This window comes from Mus musculus, chromosome 1 (genome assembly GCF_000001635.26).
Source record: "Mus musculus strain C57BL/6J chromosome 1, GRCm38.p6 C57BL/6J".
In the NCBI taxonomy this organism is placed as follows: Eukaryota; Metazoa; Chordata; class Mammalia; order Rodentia; family Muridae; genus Mus; species Mus musculus.
In genome coordinates, this window is record NC_000067.6 from 154,699,309 (window position 1) to 154,715,764 (window position 16,456).

Genomic DNA, 16,456 nt, shown 5'->3' on the forward strand with positions numbered 1-16,456 from the left:
TGTTTCCAAGCTCAGCTTCTCAGTCTTGAAACTCCCTACACATTTTCTTTTTCCTCGTGTTTTGTCAGTCACAGTGGTGGCTACATAATCCCTCTCTTCAGTGTCCCATGTCTTTGCTTGTCCTCACCAGAGAGTTGGGCACCTAAGGATGGAAATATCTATGCCAAGCACTTAATCCTCACCTATGCAAGTTTACTATTCTCCCCAGCAAGCCCTGAAAGACAATGGATTCAAAGACTCACAAGCCATAGAAATCCTGGACAGTATTCTTATCACTCCCAGTGCCAAAGCCCATCACATCTGCTGCCAACAGATGATGGATCTACTCATCATCCTCATACATCCACTCATCATCATATCCAAAGGAATGATGTTGCAAATATTCACCTAAATGAATCGCCATCCTATATGTGCCTATAACATCAGGGCAGTTCCAATATATACTATAATAAGTTCTAAGGAATGTCTTATCAAATATTTTCATGTGATTCAATTTTATGCCATTAATAAATCTACAAATCATTAATTCTGTTCTCTTAACTTTTAGTTCAGAAAAACATAGTTGGAATCTTCTCCAAACTCCCAAAGAAAGTACACCCAAGCATCTTTTGACTGATCTCTTGGGATGACCCCTTCCCTAGACCAGCACAAGCTGATTGCTTCAGTTAAAAGGCTCCTTCCTGGAAAACTAGGTGTTGAGCAATCAAGCAAGTATACAATGGGACACCAGGCACCCCTGAGAGTCCATGACTCTATCTAATGCAACATACACCCAACTCTTCCAAGAATGGTTTCTTTATGGTCTAGCTCTATGGAGACTCTCAGCCTTGATCTTTTTCTTTGGTTTCTACTGTACATTCTGATCTCTGTCCTCTGTGTGTTCCTTGTACCAGCTACCTCATGTCACCATGAGCCTCCCAACACACACACACACACACACACACACACACACACACACACACACACACACACATACACATACACACACACACACACACACACACACACACACACACACACACACACACAGCAAGAAGGAAGGAAGCAAGAAGCAAGACTCACCCACTAAGGACCACGATGAAGTCCATGACATTCCAGCCATTACGGAGGTATGAACCCTTATGGAAGATGAACCCTAGAGCCACAATTTTGATCCCAGCTTCAAAGCAGAAGATCCCAATGAAATATGGTTCTGTCTTCTCCTGCAAGGATGAAGAACAGAGCAACAATAGAATAATTATTCTTTGTCAGACACAGGCCAAGGCACACCTTGACCCTCTCCTGTACACCCATGATGACTAGCCTTTTATATGGGTACAGCTTAGGTTACTGAAGCACCAAGAGGACCTGAAACTGCATGGAATACACAGAGTATGGAAAAGGGTTGTAGAAATGGACAGATGTGTCCCACCTGGAGATTAGAATTTTTCTCCTGGAAGTCCCTGATGGCATAGCATTGCCCAGAAGGAGTTTATTTCTCCATTCTTGGGTCTATACTCTAGCTAGAAACTTCATAGTTCTCATGCTTGGATCATTTGTGTGGCCACTCGCCCATGTGTCTAGATTTAAAATAATTTGTGTCCTCTCTTCTAGAGGAATACATTAGACATGTGACTCATTCCTTTAGGAGAATAAGGATGTCAGTCGGCATTTAGCAAGTTCATAAGCACCAACACACTCGGCTTTCACCATCCTCCCTCCATGTTCCTTCTCACTCCAACAGTCCCTTGGGAAAGAGGAGTGAAGCAAATGTCCCACATGCCTGCCCTTTCTTCTTGCCTGACTGTCATGTGATGCATATACCCCATATTTGCAATGCCCTCTTCCTCCTGAGTCCCAGCAGGGTTTATTGCTAACTTGTCCCTCAGCAAAGAGTAGAGATTTCACAGAGCTGTATGAGAGAGGAAGTGGGGGGAGGGAGTCAAAGGAACCCAGAGGAGAAAGGGCAGAGAAAGCAGACACATACCAGTCTTCGAGACATTGGGGTCTTGTCATCCTCAGGAAGATGCTGCTCCAGGGCCAAGACGATGCAGTTGGCAATGATGGTGGCCAGGATCATGTACTCAAATGGCGTGAAACAGAGGTGTTAAGGACCAAGTTCATGTAAGGGGGGATCCAGCCTCTAATATGGCTGTGAACATACATATACAAACTCCTTCTGCTGATCCTTGCAGTATGAATGATTTGCACTAGCAAGCAGGCAGGCAGGATAGCATATGACCCTTTGCATAAGAGGCATTATCATTTAGGACTGCTCCGTGAAAATGAAGCGTTTTCTTTAAGAAAAGGAGGGAGGCAGGAAATATTAGAGTTAGGTATATGTCAGATAATCCAATCACTGAGTGAAATAAAACATAAATCCAGGAATGAAACAGGGCTTCAAATTGATGAAGAAGAAAAAAGCAAGAATCCTGTTCTTCCCATGCTTCAGGTGCCTGGGCAGAAGAACCAGCTTTGGCCTCAATAAAGACCAAGCTGTGGCTATCTGCTACCCTTTCAGAATTGCATCTAGTGTTACCCTTCTCTCCAGAACCTCTGATCAACTGAGGGAAAGAAGAATCCAGAATCCCTGGAAAGGAAACCATTCCCCTACCCCATGTGAGCTCCCTTCTGCTGTAATATCTGACACAGAACACACATCCTGAAACCAAAAGAAAGAATGGTCCCTTCTTATTCTCTCCTAAGATCCTGCATTTATAGGTAACAGAAAAGCATAGCATGGGTTGGAATCTCCCATGGCAAAGTCCAGGCTCTAGAAACCAAACTGTGAATCCAGTGAGTAAATATATAAGCTTTCCCCGGCTGTTTTTATAAAGACCAGTGAGGAATTCTCTACCTTTTTGAAGAAAAACAAAAACAAAAAAATTATGATTCAAAGCAGGCTCCCTGACTCCTGAAGCAAGGCTTTGCTGCAAGCTCAAGGGGAGGTGGGGCCATGGCTAGAAAAGAGAAACACCAACTCCCTCCCAGGGCCCAGTCATCCTGCAGACTGGGATTTCATTCTGTAATTACTGTTATGACAAACACGAGCCAGATGTGTCACTAGTCTTGCAGTTCAACCTATTCTCTGGCAAATTCCACAACTCAGGGTCAGGGGAGAAAGGTAGTGTATTTCACAAAGAGGGAAGGACAGAGACCATTCTCCTGTCACCCCCATAGAGCAGAGCGGGGTTGCCAGTGTAGGACACAGGGCCTAAAGACCTCTTTTGTACAGAACAGCAATCACCCCAACGTACCCCAAAGCCCCTCTTCCCATTTCCACTGTAACCCTGTGTTAATGGCATCAAATGAGTATCTAGGGATCTCTGGAGAGTGGCAAGCAGTGGCCAAGTGTGCACAGAGACATCAGTAGCCCTCCAGTTGCTCTGGTCTTGGGCCAGCACAGGAGGAGGTGACTTTTCTAGTCCACAGCATTTGGTAGTACCATCTCATCCCCACCACCACCATTTCCACGGATCCCTGAGTCACAGGCATTCTCCCACAGCTGGCAGTCCTTCCTTCCCACACATCTCCAGTTCACACACAGCATCCCCAACCCAGAAATTCTCTGCTTCCTCATGCTCAGCCACCTGATCTAGAAAATGGATGAGCCTCATTGGACTTCCAAATGGACTTCTGCCCCAGATTCTATTATGCTTCCTGAAGTCCTCACAGCGGAAGGGAAGCCACTGCATGGGAGCCCATAAGGACTCTTATGCTTTCTGCTTCAAACTCTGGAAGCTAAGGGCAACCTCTGGGATCTACACTGGCACGCACATCCCCTGTCTTAGGACAAGTCCCCACCCAACTCACACCCTGACAAGGCCACCAGAACACAAGGATCAGAAGGAGTATGCCTCTCTCATATAGCTGGCTCTAATCTAGAGCTTTTCACATAAAGTGGCAAAAGGCTAACCCAGGGCCCAGCATTCCACAAGACTCTGGAGCAGGCTAAACTCTGCTGGGCTTGGTGCCGATGCCTGGGATTCCAAGATGAATCTGTTGACAGAGAGAATCAGGCAAAAGTGGTGGCTGAGGAATTTCTGACCTTGCCTGGGAACTTGGTCTAGAAAGGAAACTGACAGTGTGCCAAAGCAGCGTTGATGAATGGCTGCAGATGCTGAGGGCATCTGGGGTGCTGCCTCTACAATGTAGGTCACAAAATACTAGTGCTACAGAAAGTTGCAATCAAATAAATGAGGGAAGCCTGGGTTAAGTAAAGTTAAGTAGGTGCCTTCCCAGCAGGTCTGCTTGGAGCCTTTAATGCTACTGTACACAGTGTGTGACTGCACACACAATGGGGTGGGAAGCAGTACACAGCACACTCCAGACTTGCTTCACCAGGCAGTCCTTTGTTCAGAGCATCTCTCTTGGGATTGGCCCTCATGGGACTGTGGTTAAGAGCCCTAATTAAAACAACAACAAACACAAACAAACAAAAACCAGGTTTTATTGGCCATCACAAGTTGAGGAGGGGCTGGTATCTCTGAGTTGAGTGACACATTTATTGACTCTTCCATGTAGCACGTGCACACACACACACACACACACACACACACACACACACACGCACGCATGCTGCAAGCTCAGAAACCCACTCAGCACCTCCATGGACCCAGGACCTACCTGGGAAGAACTGGGAAAGAGCTCTTTTTCATTTAAGCTACATAAGCCTCTGCCTCTTGTGAATCCATTGGGTCTGTGGTTGTCTGAAGGGACCAATGAAACATAAAGGCCTGGGAAACTGAGGGCAGAGGCTTTGCCTGCTCCTGGTGGCCAACCCTTTGCTTGGGAATAGTGTGTATCTAATGATTGGTATTTAATGAATAAGGGACTAATCAATACATAGATGGCACAGGCACACCAGAGTCTGGGTTATCATTATAAAAAGACATCCTACATTCTCTCTACACAGTATCCCCATCTGAACTTTTGTACTGCATACTGTGGGCATACATTATCTATCAAAAACGAAAAAAAGCCAGTATGCACAGACATTCTCTTTAATGTTAAGAGAGAGGGAAGGGGGTGGGGCCCGGCTTTGCTAGAAGGATAATGAGTTTTCTCTGAGTAATAGGGTTATTTTCATTTTTCTCTTTACTCCTTTATCCATTGCCTGACTGTTATAATGAGCACGTATTAACTTATAATCATAAAATCAATTAAAGCTATATGTATTCGAGGGAGAAAGAAAATCAAACCAATGCCAAAATCCACCACAATCCTGAATATAAAGAAGACGGTTATGGAAGCCTGTGCAAGATCCAGGGAAGATCAAATGCTGCCGAACAAAGGCCTAGACCGAGTCAAAGAAGAACATGACCAAAAAAGAGCTTCAGGCCTGCAAAGGAGCTAGCTTCCCCTCTCTCTCACTGTCTGCTCACTAGGGGCCTCACTTCATAAACTTTCCTGGCAACCTTCCCAAACACCCCTTCACTGCTCACTCCCTCCAAGCCGTTAATGAGGACTAGAGTGTCTGCGGCTCTCCCTTCCCCTTCCCTGTCTAACTGCTTCAAGACAATCATTAGGGAAATGATAAAAATAGGTTCGCTTATTGATTTATCCCTTTTACCCAATGCTCCTTCCTTCAACCAGTTGACTCGTTTCCTTAGCAACACAGCTAATTTGAGCAGCATGGCTCGGCCCGCACACCTGCCATTTGTTTAGTTCCTTCTTTAGCAGAGAAAGCTGGGGCAAGACAGAGGGTGGACCTAATGCTGCTATGGTGCTGGCTCTGATTGCCAACAGAGCCCTAGGATAGGGTTGCGCGCCTTGCATTGCCTTGTAAGCAGAACTGCTCTCATCTGAGCCAGCCTCTCGCCTTCACAACTGCAGGCACAGGCCTGGGGAAGACTTAGGCTGCAGGAAGCAAATGGAAGTGGGGGGGGGGGGTCTTACAGAAATATACAGCCCTATCTGTGGGGTGTTCTGAGACCCCTCTGCTCTCAGCTGTCCCTTCCCAGAGCCTTTATCACCGTGCATAAAGCAAATGAATATGATCTGAGGGCCACCAGGGACAGGCAGGTTGACAGAACACGATGTTCTCTTTGAGTTCCAGGCCTAATGGAGAAGACACTTATGTAGGAACAAGAATGTGACCACTCTGGCAGTTGTCAGAACTCGGGAGACTCTCACCAAGTGCTCACTGGCTCCCAGGAGATAGATCTCAACCTCCATTAGCCATCCCTATCTATCTCTAGCCTCAGACCCAGGACAACTAACTGCCTGCAAGAAGGTCTGAATCCTCTTCCCGCTTCAGACTTCTTGTTTAGGGATATGCGATTTGAAGAGATGTAGTCAGACAACGACTTTGATGCCATTGCATATGTTACCACTCCTCAGCTGCACATAAATGTAATATGTGATTATTAACTCAAGGGCAGTAGCTGGGAAAGAGTCTGTCTATTGTGTGACTCTGTCAGAAGCTCTGTTCCAAAGAGACACTGTCAAGTAATAAATAGTAAGACACAGCCCTTCAAGGGCTATATGACTGGAAAAAACATCAGGATCTTGTGTTGGACATAGACAGCGGAGGAGAGAATGAAACTTGGAAATGAGAAACAGGAGTCAGGGCTTTCATTGCAAAAGTTGCCCCAGTACGGTGCTCAAAGGGAAGGCCACCACCATCCACTTCCATAGAAGAAACTAGAAAGACAAAAGGACCAGCACCCAAAACAACAGGTGAACACAAGGCCCTAAACAGATCGCAGGTCACTTTTATTACCCTACTAAATCAATTCTTAAGTGTCTGCTACTGCTTGAGACTTTGGGGAGAGCATCTGTCTGTGGTCACAGTCTCCAGGAGGGGGCTGGCTGGCTGCAGCTATGATCTAACACCAAAGACATCTACCCCAGTAAAGATTTTAAAAGAAAATTATGGTAATGGGCCTCCGGGAAGAAAGCAAAGACATTTGGCCCAGGACCTCCTGGGAATATGGAGAGCTCTTCCAAACAGCAGTCCCCAGAGGAGGATTTATGAAGCTGATGGCTCTGATGCAATCTCTTCCAGTGATTAGAAGGGACATTAATCACACCCAGGGCCAGAGCTAAGAACAGGAGGGGTTGAACCACCACAGAGGTCCCGCTCCGGCTCCAGCTCCAGCAGACCCTGATGGAGACACAGTGAGCTCATGCAAGTGAGATGGCATCCACTCTGCCTGAGGCCACAGAGAAAAACACATCTGTCTGGCAGCGATGAATAATAGCAAAGAGGCTGGACCTGTGCCGAAACAACTGGCACAGCCATCATTGTGGCCATTGTGTCAACAGACTGTGTTTTCATCCCTACCCTTTCCCAAACAATGTCCCTCCAGGACTCTCTACTGCCTAACCTGTCTACACATGCCCTTCAGTCTGAAAGGGAAATTCACACCTGTTAGAGAAGCCCTATACCCAATGACTTCATGGGAGGGGGTGGGGGAAATCTTACCACTTCCTCTCCTGATCACTGTGGGAGTGGGGGCACAAGGGGCACGTGGGAGATAAAAGGATAGAACTTCAACATGGCTTTCTAACACCTCTGAGTGCTTATTCCTCTGGACAGACTAGCAAGATGGAACAGCTCAAAGGAAGTGAGAACCAAAGTTTCCTGGAAAGAAACTGTGCCTTACTCTGAGCCTTTTGCAAGGCTAATCAAGCAATTAGAACTCTGATGGCTGTGGAGAGGCTAGAATGTCGCAAGTGCCTCCTAAGTATAATCCATCCTGGGTTATTAGCAGTCCTTGTGACTATCAGATAAAAACCTTTTAGACTGGTTTGACGCAGCAGGGCACTAACTTCCAGCAACACAAAAGCTGCAAATGTCATCAGATACTATAAAGAATCAACATACAGACCGTCCTCACATCTGGAAGAAGTCGTGCGCTCAGCTCCATTTCCCCATTTCTTCAAGCCGCGTGCTTTTGGGTTCTGTGTCCTGAGCAGATGAGTTCAGGCTGGGCCCTCTCGGGGCAGGAGAACTAACACCCTGTGCTTCTCTATGTGCGTTACCAGTGCACAGCTCTGATGGCAAATGTGAAACTCCAAGCACATTCCTCATCCCTTCCCAACAGCAGGAAAACTGTTCTAGAAGAAGAAGAACATGAGACAGAAGTTCCTAAGTACTCCATGCTGTCCTGCTTCACAATCTCGTTGTTATCCTCTGAGCAGTTTTTCTCACCTCCCTGTCTCGTCTTAAGAGAGAGAGGGTGGGAGAGAGGGATAGAAATCAAACCCCTCTTCCTTTTAGAAACAAAGCAAAACAAAACAAAATGATATATCATGTGACTTCCAGCCTTAACATCAGTTTTTTAAGTTTGGTTTCCATGGTGGTGGGATGCAACCCACCATCACCATGACAACTGCTTCTTTTCCAATCCCTATCTGACTGGCAACCCTGAACATTCATGTACCTCTCTTTCAACCCACCCTACCCCTGTCAAAAAATGAAAATGCCATCACCCCTGCTCCTAATAACCTCAAACCTAGTGAATGGATGGCAAGGAAGGCATCGGTGAGAACTCAGCACGGAGGCCGAGGGGCCCTCAGGAGGCCTTCTGCCCCCGAGGTCAGTCAAGATGCACTACTAGGCAGGTCAGTGAACTCAGTTACTCAAACTATCCTTAGTGTTACTCTCTTGTCAACTGTGAAACTATGTCTCACCTCTTGTGGCTTCTAGATCAAAGAACTCTGTCTGACTTCCAAGACCCTGTTTCCTACACAAATACATGGAAAGGAAGGTCACATTGTTGCTACTTTGGAGAGACAGAGGGACAGATGATAAGTGGCAGACAGTTCAAGACCCATTTGTATCACATAACTGCCAGGGAGTGATAAGAATACTTCTGAAAAAGAAGACTGCCCTGCCCTCCTTGTTCTGCTACTCATGCCCATTCCAGTGGCTATCACCTGGAGGAGTCCTAAGAAATTCATTTGTTATGTGTCTGAATGGATCTTGGACTAAAAACAGTTGTCATCCCACATGTGGTTTTGGTGATCAAGAGACAAATGACTGAATGAAGAGGTACACGCTAAAAGCCTCAGATAAAAAACAAAACAGCATTGGGGAAATTACTTGTTTCAGAAACCAGAATTAGTGTTTTGATGTCACTCTGACAAATTTGGGTCCATCAAGAGTTCTGGCAGCGACTTGTACTTTAAGGGGGAAAAACATGAGCTACAATGAACAGCCACACCCCACGCTGTTCCCTACTTCATAGACTCACACATCACAAAGCAGGCATCAAATGCTGCTGAGAACATATCAGGCAAGAAAATGAAGTAGTTTTTGTTAAAGAGATGGTTGCTCCGAGAATTTTTGTTTTGAAAACTCTGCAACTGTACCCATGTTCAAAGACACCACTCAGCGTAGAAACCAGATGAGAATGTGTTGAAGCAACTAATACTCAGCTTGCAAAGGAAAGACTTGAGAGATAACATAGTTGCTTTCGAACAACCAAAGGCCACCTTGAAATAGATAAATCTGATATCTCTTTTAAAGTTATTCTAAAGACTACGATACCCTCTCTCCCAAGGGCAGATCTGAGAAAATACAGAATATACAGAATTTAGATCTGCTACTGTCTATAAGAAAACAGATTATTTTTGAGAGGTAAATCAAATGCAATGCTAATAAATACCATCAGGGAGAAAGCCCTCATGTATAGCACTTGCAAATGCTAGACTGTCAATATCATCCTTCTGACCAGTTTTGAGCTACCAATTTACATCAGGGATTGTGAAACATACACAAAAGACACTCAAGAGTATGGAGAGGCCAGTCTCAGCATATGGTTTACTGTAAGTCCCATGTTCCTAGAAGATTGTTAAGAATGTTCAGGGGTTCCTCCATTTGATGGGCATTATGCTAAGTCAACCTTCAGAGGCTTAGTAGTTACTAACCAAGAGGAATCAAGGTTAAGAAGTCTTCAGTTGGGTACTCAAGGGCCTGCTGGGTGAACTGAAGGCCTGAGGGTTCTGCTCCTCAGACTAAGATTTCTAGACCTGTCATCAGGAAGTCTTGGATCAGACAAAAGTCTGCCTGAAGAAGCTGTAGGTGAATGGTTTTGCCAACCCAATGCCCCTTAGAATTAATTAGTTTATTATCTTAGGATGAATTCCAGAGTGCCCAGGGACTCCAGCTCTTTCATAACAGCCTGCAAGGGAAGTGAGAAGAATCCACCCATGATCAAAATGCATATATAAGAAACAGAAACAGCTGGGTATGGTAGTACACACTGAAACCCACCATGCCCTTGAGGCTCAGGCAAGAGTATCTTGAGTTCTAGGTCAGCCTGGAATACAGAGAAAACACATATCTCACAAAATAAGGTAGGAGAGAGGAAGGGGGTAGATAAATGAAGAAGGGAGAGGGAGGAAGATGGGTAAATGGATTAGATAGAAGACCCATCTCTCTAGAAAAGTGGATCTCTGGCTCAACTGAACTACCAAATCACTAGAGACACCTTCAAAAGTTAAAAGTGTTGTATCCCATCTCCAGATACTTTATGCCTTGGCTATTGTAGAGGCATCAGCATTTCTAGATACCTGCAGACTTGTCCTCATGTTCAGTCAAGGAGAAACTCGTGATTTCGATACTAGGGGCCAGTAGTGTCCTCAAACCAGACAGACCCATCGACAATTACAGAAACTGAGATTCCAAAGGCAAACAAGGACCAGCCAAAGGGAACACCAGAGTTCTAACTATCTAGCACACCGTTCATCTATGGCATGGATACAAAGACTGAAAGAACAAGAAGAACAAGAACTCCTCTGGATTGTCATCTTCATGCCCTCCAAAGTCTTGGGAAGTTTTCATCAGAATAATCAAATATCAATACCCTAGCTTCCTTGCTTGAAGAGATAAAGTAAAAAGGAAGGAAAGATGGATGGAAGGAAGGAAGGAAGGAAGGACTTCATCTTAGAATTTTTGCTTATGTCTTTCATAGAACTATCCTTAAAGAGCATTTATTATCTTTTAAAGTGGGGTCTGGAGAATTTACCTTTCCCTAGGCCACTGAAAATCCAGAAACTATTCTGAGAGGACTGCCTGCCTGAGCATCCACCCACTCTCCTACCTGCTGCAACCTAGTGTTGGTTTTCTGTTTAGTGGAAGCCCCCTGATGGGTCCTGTCCTACTGCTTCATCTCATGTATGGTTCTCCAACATCATTTTTGGGGGAAAGAGAGCATTAGCCAATGACATGAATCCTTTAGTTCATCATCACTATATTTGCACCAGACGACCTCATCTATATGAATTAGCCTCCTCTTATCCACTTGCATTTTTGTGACTTAAATCCTTTTTTTTTTATTAATCTTGATCCTTATATACACTCTTCCAGATAGCCCCAAAGCACCAAACCCACACACTAACAGAAAAAGAAGGAAGCCTTGGACGATGAAGGAGCTGGAGAGGACTGAGCAGAGAGGAATCACAAAGGAAAGAAGAGAAAAAGGGATCAAAAAAGCTGTTGGTCAGGTGTTGTTTTTAAAACAAAATCCCAGTCCTTCCAGTTTTACCCAATGAAGACTCGGGAGCCAAATGCTGGTGTGAAAGCCTACCAGCCCAAAGAGACAGAGGAAGCACACCTGACCGTCATACTTCATAGACATACTTCATAGAAGTATGGTAAAAGCTCCTGCCCCTCCTGATACTGCCTTTAAAACCCTCCAGACTGAATGCCCCTCCTTTCTCCTCCCTGGGCATCTCTCTCTCTGTCCTCCGGGCTCCTCTCACTCTCTATGCCTTTTCTCTATGTTCACTCCCTGTCAACTAACTGGGTGTTTGCTTGCTCCACCTCTTGACTTATAATTGACTATATTTAATCTTGTTTACAATAAACAAAACACTCCAGGATTAAAGGTATGTGTTAGGGCTGAGCCACATCACAACTAGAAACAGGTTTCTTCCAGTATTCACTCTCACAGTGTGATCAAATACCCTGCAGCACTCTTGGATTAAAGGTGTGTGCTCAGCCTGAGACACACCACAACTAGCAATAGGTCTTTCTAGTATACAGTCTTGAGGTTCACAGCATGTTCTAGCCAACACACAGTCAGTTATTACCTTGTGGTAAGTCCCTTGAGGCCTTTGACTTTCTGTTTTCCTACAGATAACTAAGGGTCCAATCAGAATTTCTCCTAGAATCTTGTAATTCTAATGCTCTATTATTCTGTGTTGTTATTAGGAAAGCAAGTAGGGGAGATAAAAATGACCATCCATTATTACAATAAAAGAAGTTGCTTTAGGTGAAGCTACAAATGAAAAAAGAAAACTATTGGTAGCATTCATATTGGAAATCCTGGCATAGCAGGACCTATTTAAAGTGTCAGATGTCCATAGAAATTTTCTATATATTCAGTGATCAGAAACCCATGACCAGTGGGGTTGACTGGATACTTGTAGCAATAGAGAGAACTGGCCTGAGTGTGAACATAAGACTGTTTTCCTCAAAACTCTACAAACTTTTCCTTCATTCTTTCAAGATAACTCTCTTCTGCAGCCTTCATGTCCCAGTTTAAAAAAAAAAATCCAAAAGCAGAGACATTCAATGAGCAAAAGTTCAAGGAGAGGTCATAAAAGCTACCACCTCCACAACTCAATCCCACTCGGGTACCCTGGAGCAGAGAGGACTAAGGGAGGTTTTTGGAGCACTGAAAACATGAAAACCCCACAGACTTTCACATAATGGTGAAAGGAAAATTGGCATCAGCAAACCAACGCTCCTGGGCAAAGCAATGTAGTTCATTTAACCAAAGGGATCAGGAAAAAATGGGAATAGTCAAAGATCCAAGATCCCAACCCAAACTGGCATCCCAGTGACACAAACCAAGATGTCCCAGGCCCATTTCATAGTGCCTAAGAGAGCTTTGCTCTTCTCTGACTCAGTTAGTCGTCCTTCTCTCATCTATGGGTTTAGCCTCATACCCAGTGGGTACCACAAAAACACACAAGCAGTTCACAGTGCTAGTCCAAGAAGAAATTTCATTAGAGAAGGCTAGCTTTTCAGTCTTCTGCCAAGATAGTGAGGGACCAGCAAGCACAGCTGGTAAGACCACAGCTGTCTGTGACCTTGCCCCAGGTGACTGTAAAGAACAATGAGTTAAATCCAAGTCAGTCTCAAAAACACGTTATAGAGTGACCATTAAACAATAACCACTTGTTAAAGCTTAGTTTTTCTCTGTTCCTGAGCGCTTATCATCCTGGCAGATAGTCTTTATAGAATGCTGATAAAATCATACAATAGAAATAAAGAAAGCTAAAAGAAAAAAAGAGAAATGGTCTACCTTACTGAGAATATTATTCTCAACAAAGCTCCTTTCAGGCAGAGTATGCAAACTTCTAGATAATTATAACATCCTAGAATCTGTTTCCGTGCTTTGTTACCTGAGTTTGCCCATTGACATTTGTGATGAAAATGAGCCCGTGGCTTGTGCATTCAATGGTGTCATTTTCTACCCTCTAATTGTCACCAGACAGATTGTCCAGAGGTGCAACAGAACTTGAAGAGGGGTAATAATTTCAAAAGTAAATGCTTGCACACATTACCCTCTATAAGGGAGGGCCATCTTGTGAAAATGTCCAGATCATCTGCACTTGCACAGGCCCATATTCCGCAGACCAGCCCCCCTCCCTGTGTTGCCACATCCACCCATCCACTCCACCTCCAGATAAGCCCACGCCCTTCAACTGCTCCTCTATCAACAGACCAGAAGAACACATGCACCTCAGCGCATCCATATGGCTCCGTTATTTCACAAACACTCATTTCCATGCAAATACAATCCAAAGTTAGCAGAATAGAGAGACAGTTCCTCTAACTTTTTTTTTTCTACCCACTCCATAACTGCTTCAGAGACTTCAGTCTGGTCTCCAGGAGCTAAGTGGTCTATCCTTAATCCTACAGGCTCACACATGTCAGTTTCCACCAGTAGAATACCCTCCAGGATACACAGAGCTCATAGGACACACTTCCAAAGGCTCGGTTTCCTGACCTCCACACGGCTCTCCAATCTTTTCAGAAGCTTCGTCCTCAGTTCACAGAAACTCATCCCAACTCTCTTTGCTGAGAGAACACAAAAATCTTGCAAGTCCAAGGAGCCTAACTGACAAGAAAGAGTTTACTAGAAGGCTGGTAACCCCCGAGAATGTGTCAGGTGGCCAAGGTAGAACTGGCATTCCCAGGGACCCTTCCATATGCCTCCAGCTGGGCCATTCAAAATCTCTGGCTACCAATTTTATATAAGTGAAAACAGAATCCAGTGCATTTGGTGAAGGCTGTTGATGGTTTTGAACACCTGACCTGCTTTCATCGGAAACTTGCAGAAAAATTCTCCCCCATTATTGCCCCTTGAGATTTTTGGCATCATAAATCTGAATGAGTCCTGGGAGAAAATATTGGTGCAAAATCGTCATTTGAAAAATATACAAATGAGGACCCGTTGTGATGTAAATGCTTTAAATTTTATTTTTTTAATGTAAACTCAATAATTGGAAGAAAGCAAGAAGAAAAAATTTCATGTACCACTATCAGCTGCAGCAGCTAAAAACACTAAGTCCAATGAGGCTTCCAGCTCTTGCTCGGTGTGTCATAGTAAACAAATGAGTAAACCTCTCCAAGCCTTTTCCCCTGACTGTGGGAAGCAGCAAATGTAAGAGAGCACCTCTGCATGTGCTCACAAGGAATGGTTTCAACAGGTGCTTTCCATGGGGAGCACTAAGCAAACAGTAAGTGCTTAATAAATGTTGCACTTTTATGAACTGTATCACTGGTAGCACTTGTACTAATATCTGATGTGTTTGCAGAGGGCTTTCATCCTCAGTAGGAGCTAATCGCTAGCCCTCAAACAGTCCTGCAAGTTAGCCTGGCAGGGGATATGAGTTCTGCCTCCTCATAGCTGAGGTGTGAGACCCCAAGGTTCAGGTATGCGAAGAGGCCTACACAGAGGTCACGTGAAGTATATCTGGAAAAACTCCAGTTAGAAATCTGCTAAAAGTCAGGAGAAAGCGAGACAATACAGTTAGAAGGGGGAAACTTGGCTGCAGGTATTTAATACTGAATCATCCATAATTAACTACATATTAACAACTAAGAGTCATTCACGGATTACTTTGTGTCCATCACTAAGCTATGTATTTTTTATGTGCCGTCTTGCCTGAATGCCACAAAAAAAAAACCAACACAATTTGCCATAGTTAAGCAGGTTGCCAAAGTGTACAGCTAGGAAGCAGCAAAGGTGTAATTGAGACTTGAAGCTGTAAGCCACACCCTTAACATTGATGTACTCTCCAGCTTTGAGCAAGAGACTGGTGGTCCCTACACTCTACAGTGTAGGCAGTAGACTCAATGATGCCCGTAGCCTCTCAACTCCTGGGAGTTTTATCATCTAGTAAAAAAAAAAAATAAACTATCATCTGAGACTCTGAAAGCAGTACCTAAAGTGGACTTTGGAAAAGGCAAGATGCTGCATCCTAGCTTAAAATAGACATGAAATAGTCATGAAAGCATGTATTGATTCCAGTGAAGCATATGACAGTGAGATCTCCCACAGTACTTTTACAGACAAAATAAAGAAGCGTCGGTTGGCTTGAGAACAGTTCAAAAGATTTGAGAAAAGCCAAGCAGTCAAGGAGTACTTACGAACACATCGAAGAGAAGAGTAAGGGAGTCCCCAGTTCTAACCATATTCTTATTAATTATTTGACTCAACTCTAAGAGCACTTGCCTATCAAACCTGCAGATGACATAGAGTGGGTGGAGGTCCTGTGCAGAGACTATGACGGATGTGTGACCAAAGCAGCAGTTGCTGCTGGAGTCCCATTCCCTGGATTCAAGCTTGCTGGGGTTGAACTTGAAGAGATAACTTAACCTTCTTTACCCTCAGCTTTCCCCTGCTTAAGATGTTGATAATGATACTTGTCTTGTGGCTGTTGGTTTGTTTAAATGAAGAAAGGCTGGGTTTTGGTGGCCATACATAGATAGTAGTTTTCCTTTCCACTTGAAAAGATCCCCATAGGATGGATAGCAACATCAGAAATAAACAAGGAGATAAAACAAACCCAAAACAAATCAGGGCCCCAATCTCAAACTAAAGATCAAACTAAGAATAAAGCTAGAGGCACAATTCTGTCATCTCCTAATGTGAAAAGATCAGAAGTTTCGTTGACTACAACCACAAGTCAGAAATCTAAGGCTACTTCTCATTTCAAAAGAATATTCACTGAAACAAATATGCTTATATTGTTCTATATCCTGGGAATTTAAAAAGCAGTCATGGAAAAGTGGCTCTTCCTCTTGCTTGTATTTTCAACCAATGCAAACGTTATATGGGAAGAAGTGTTGGGGTAGACATAGTACACAAGGTGGCTCAGTGGGAACCCAGAGGAAGGGTTTGGTCTTATTCTCCTCAAGAGCAATCAACGATGGTGTCAACGAGAAAATGACCTCTAAGGACAGTCCTAGAGCTAGACAGACAGAGTAGCCAGTGTAAAGGCTGGT

At 44.3% G+C, this 16,456-nt stretch overlaps 1 protein-coding gene across 23 annotated transcripts in view; it reads right to left on the reverse strand.

Annotated features, from left to right (window-relative positions):
• The window catches only part of Cacna1e (calcium channel, voltage-dependent, R type, alpha 1E subunit), a 493,980-nt gene that overhangs the window by 308,503 nt on the left and 169,021 nt on the right, over positions 1-16,456 (reverse strand). For all 23 annotated transcript variants that reach the window (XM_030243929.1, XM_017312578.2, XM_017312848.1 and 20 more), the window contains 2 exons: positions 1,967-2,072; positions 1,063-1,202 (listed from right to left, as the gene is read on the reverse strand). In XM_030243929.1, the coding sequence (XP_030099789.1) occupies positions 1,063-1,202; positions 1,967-2,072 (246 nt within the window). The remainder of the gene's footprint in view (positions 1-1,062; positions 1,203-1,966; positions 2,073-16,456) is intronic.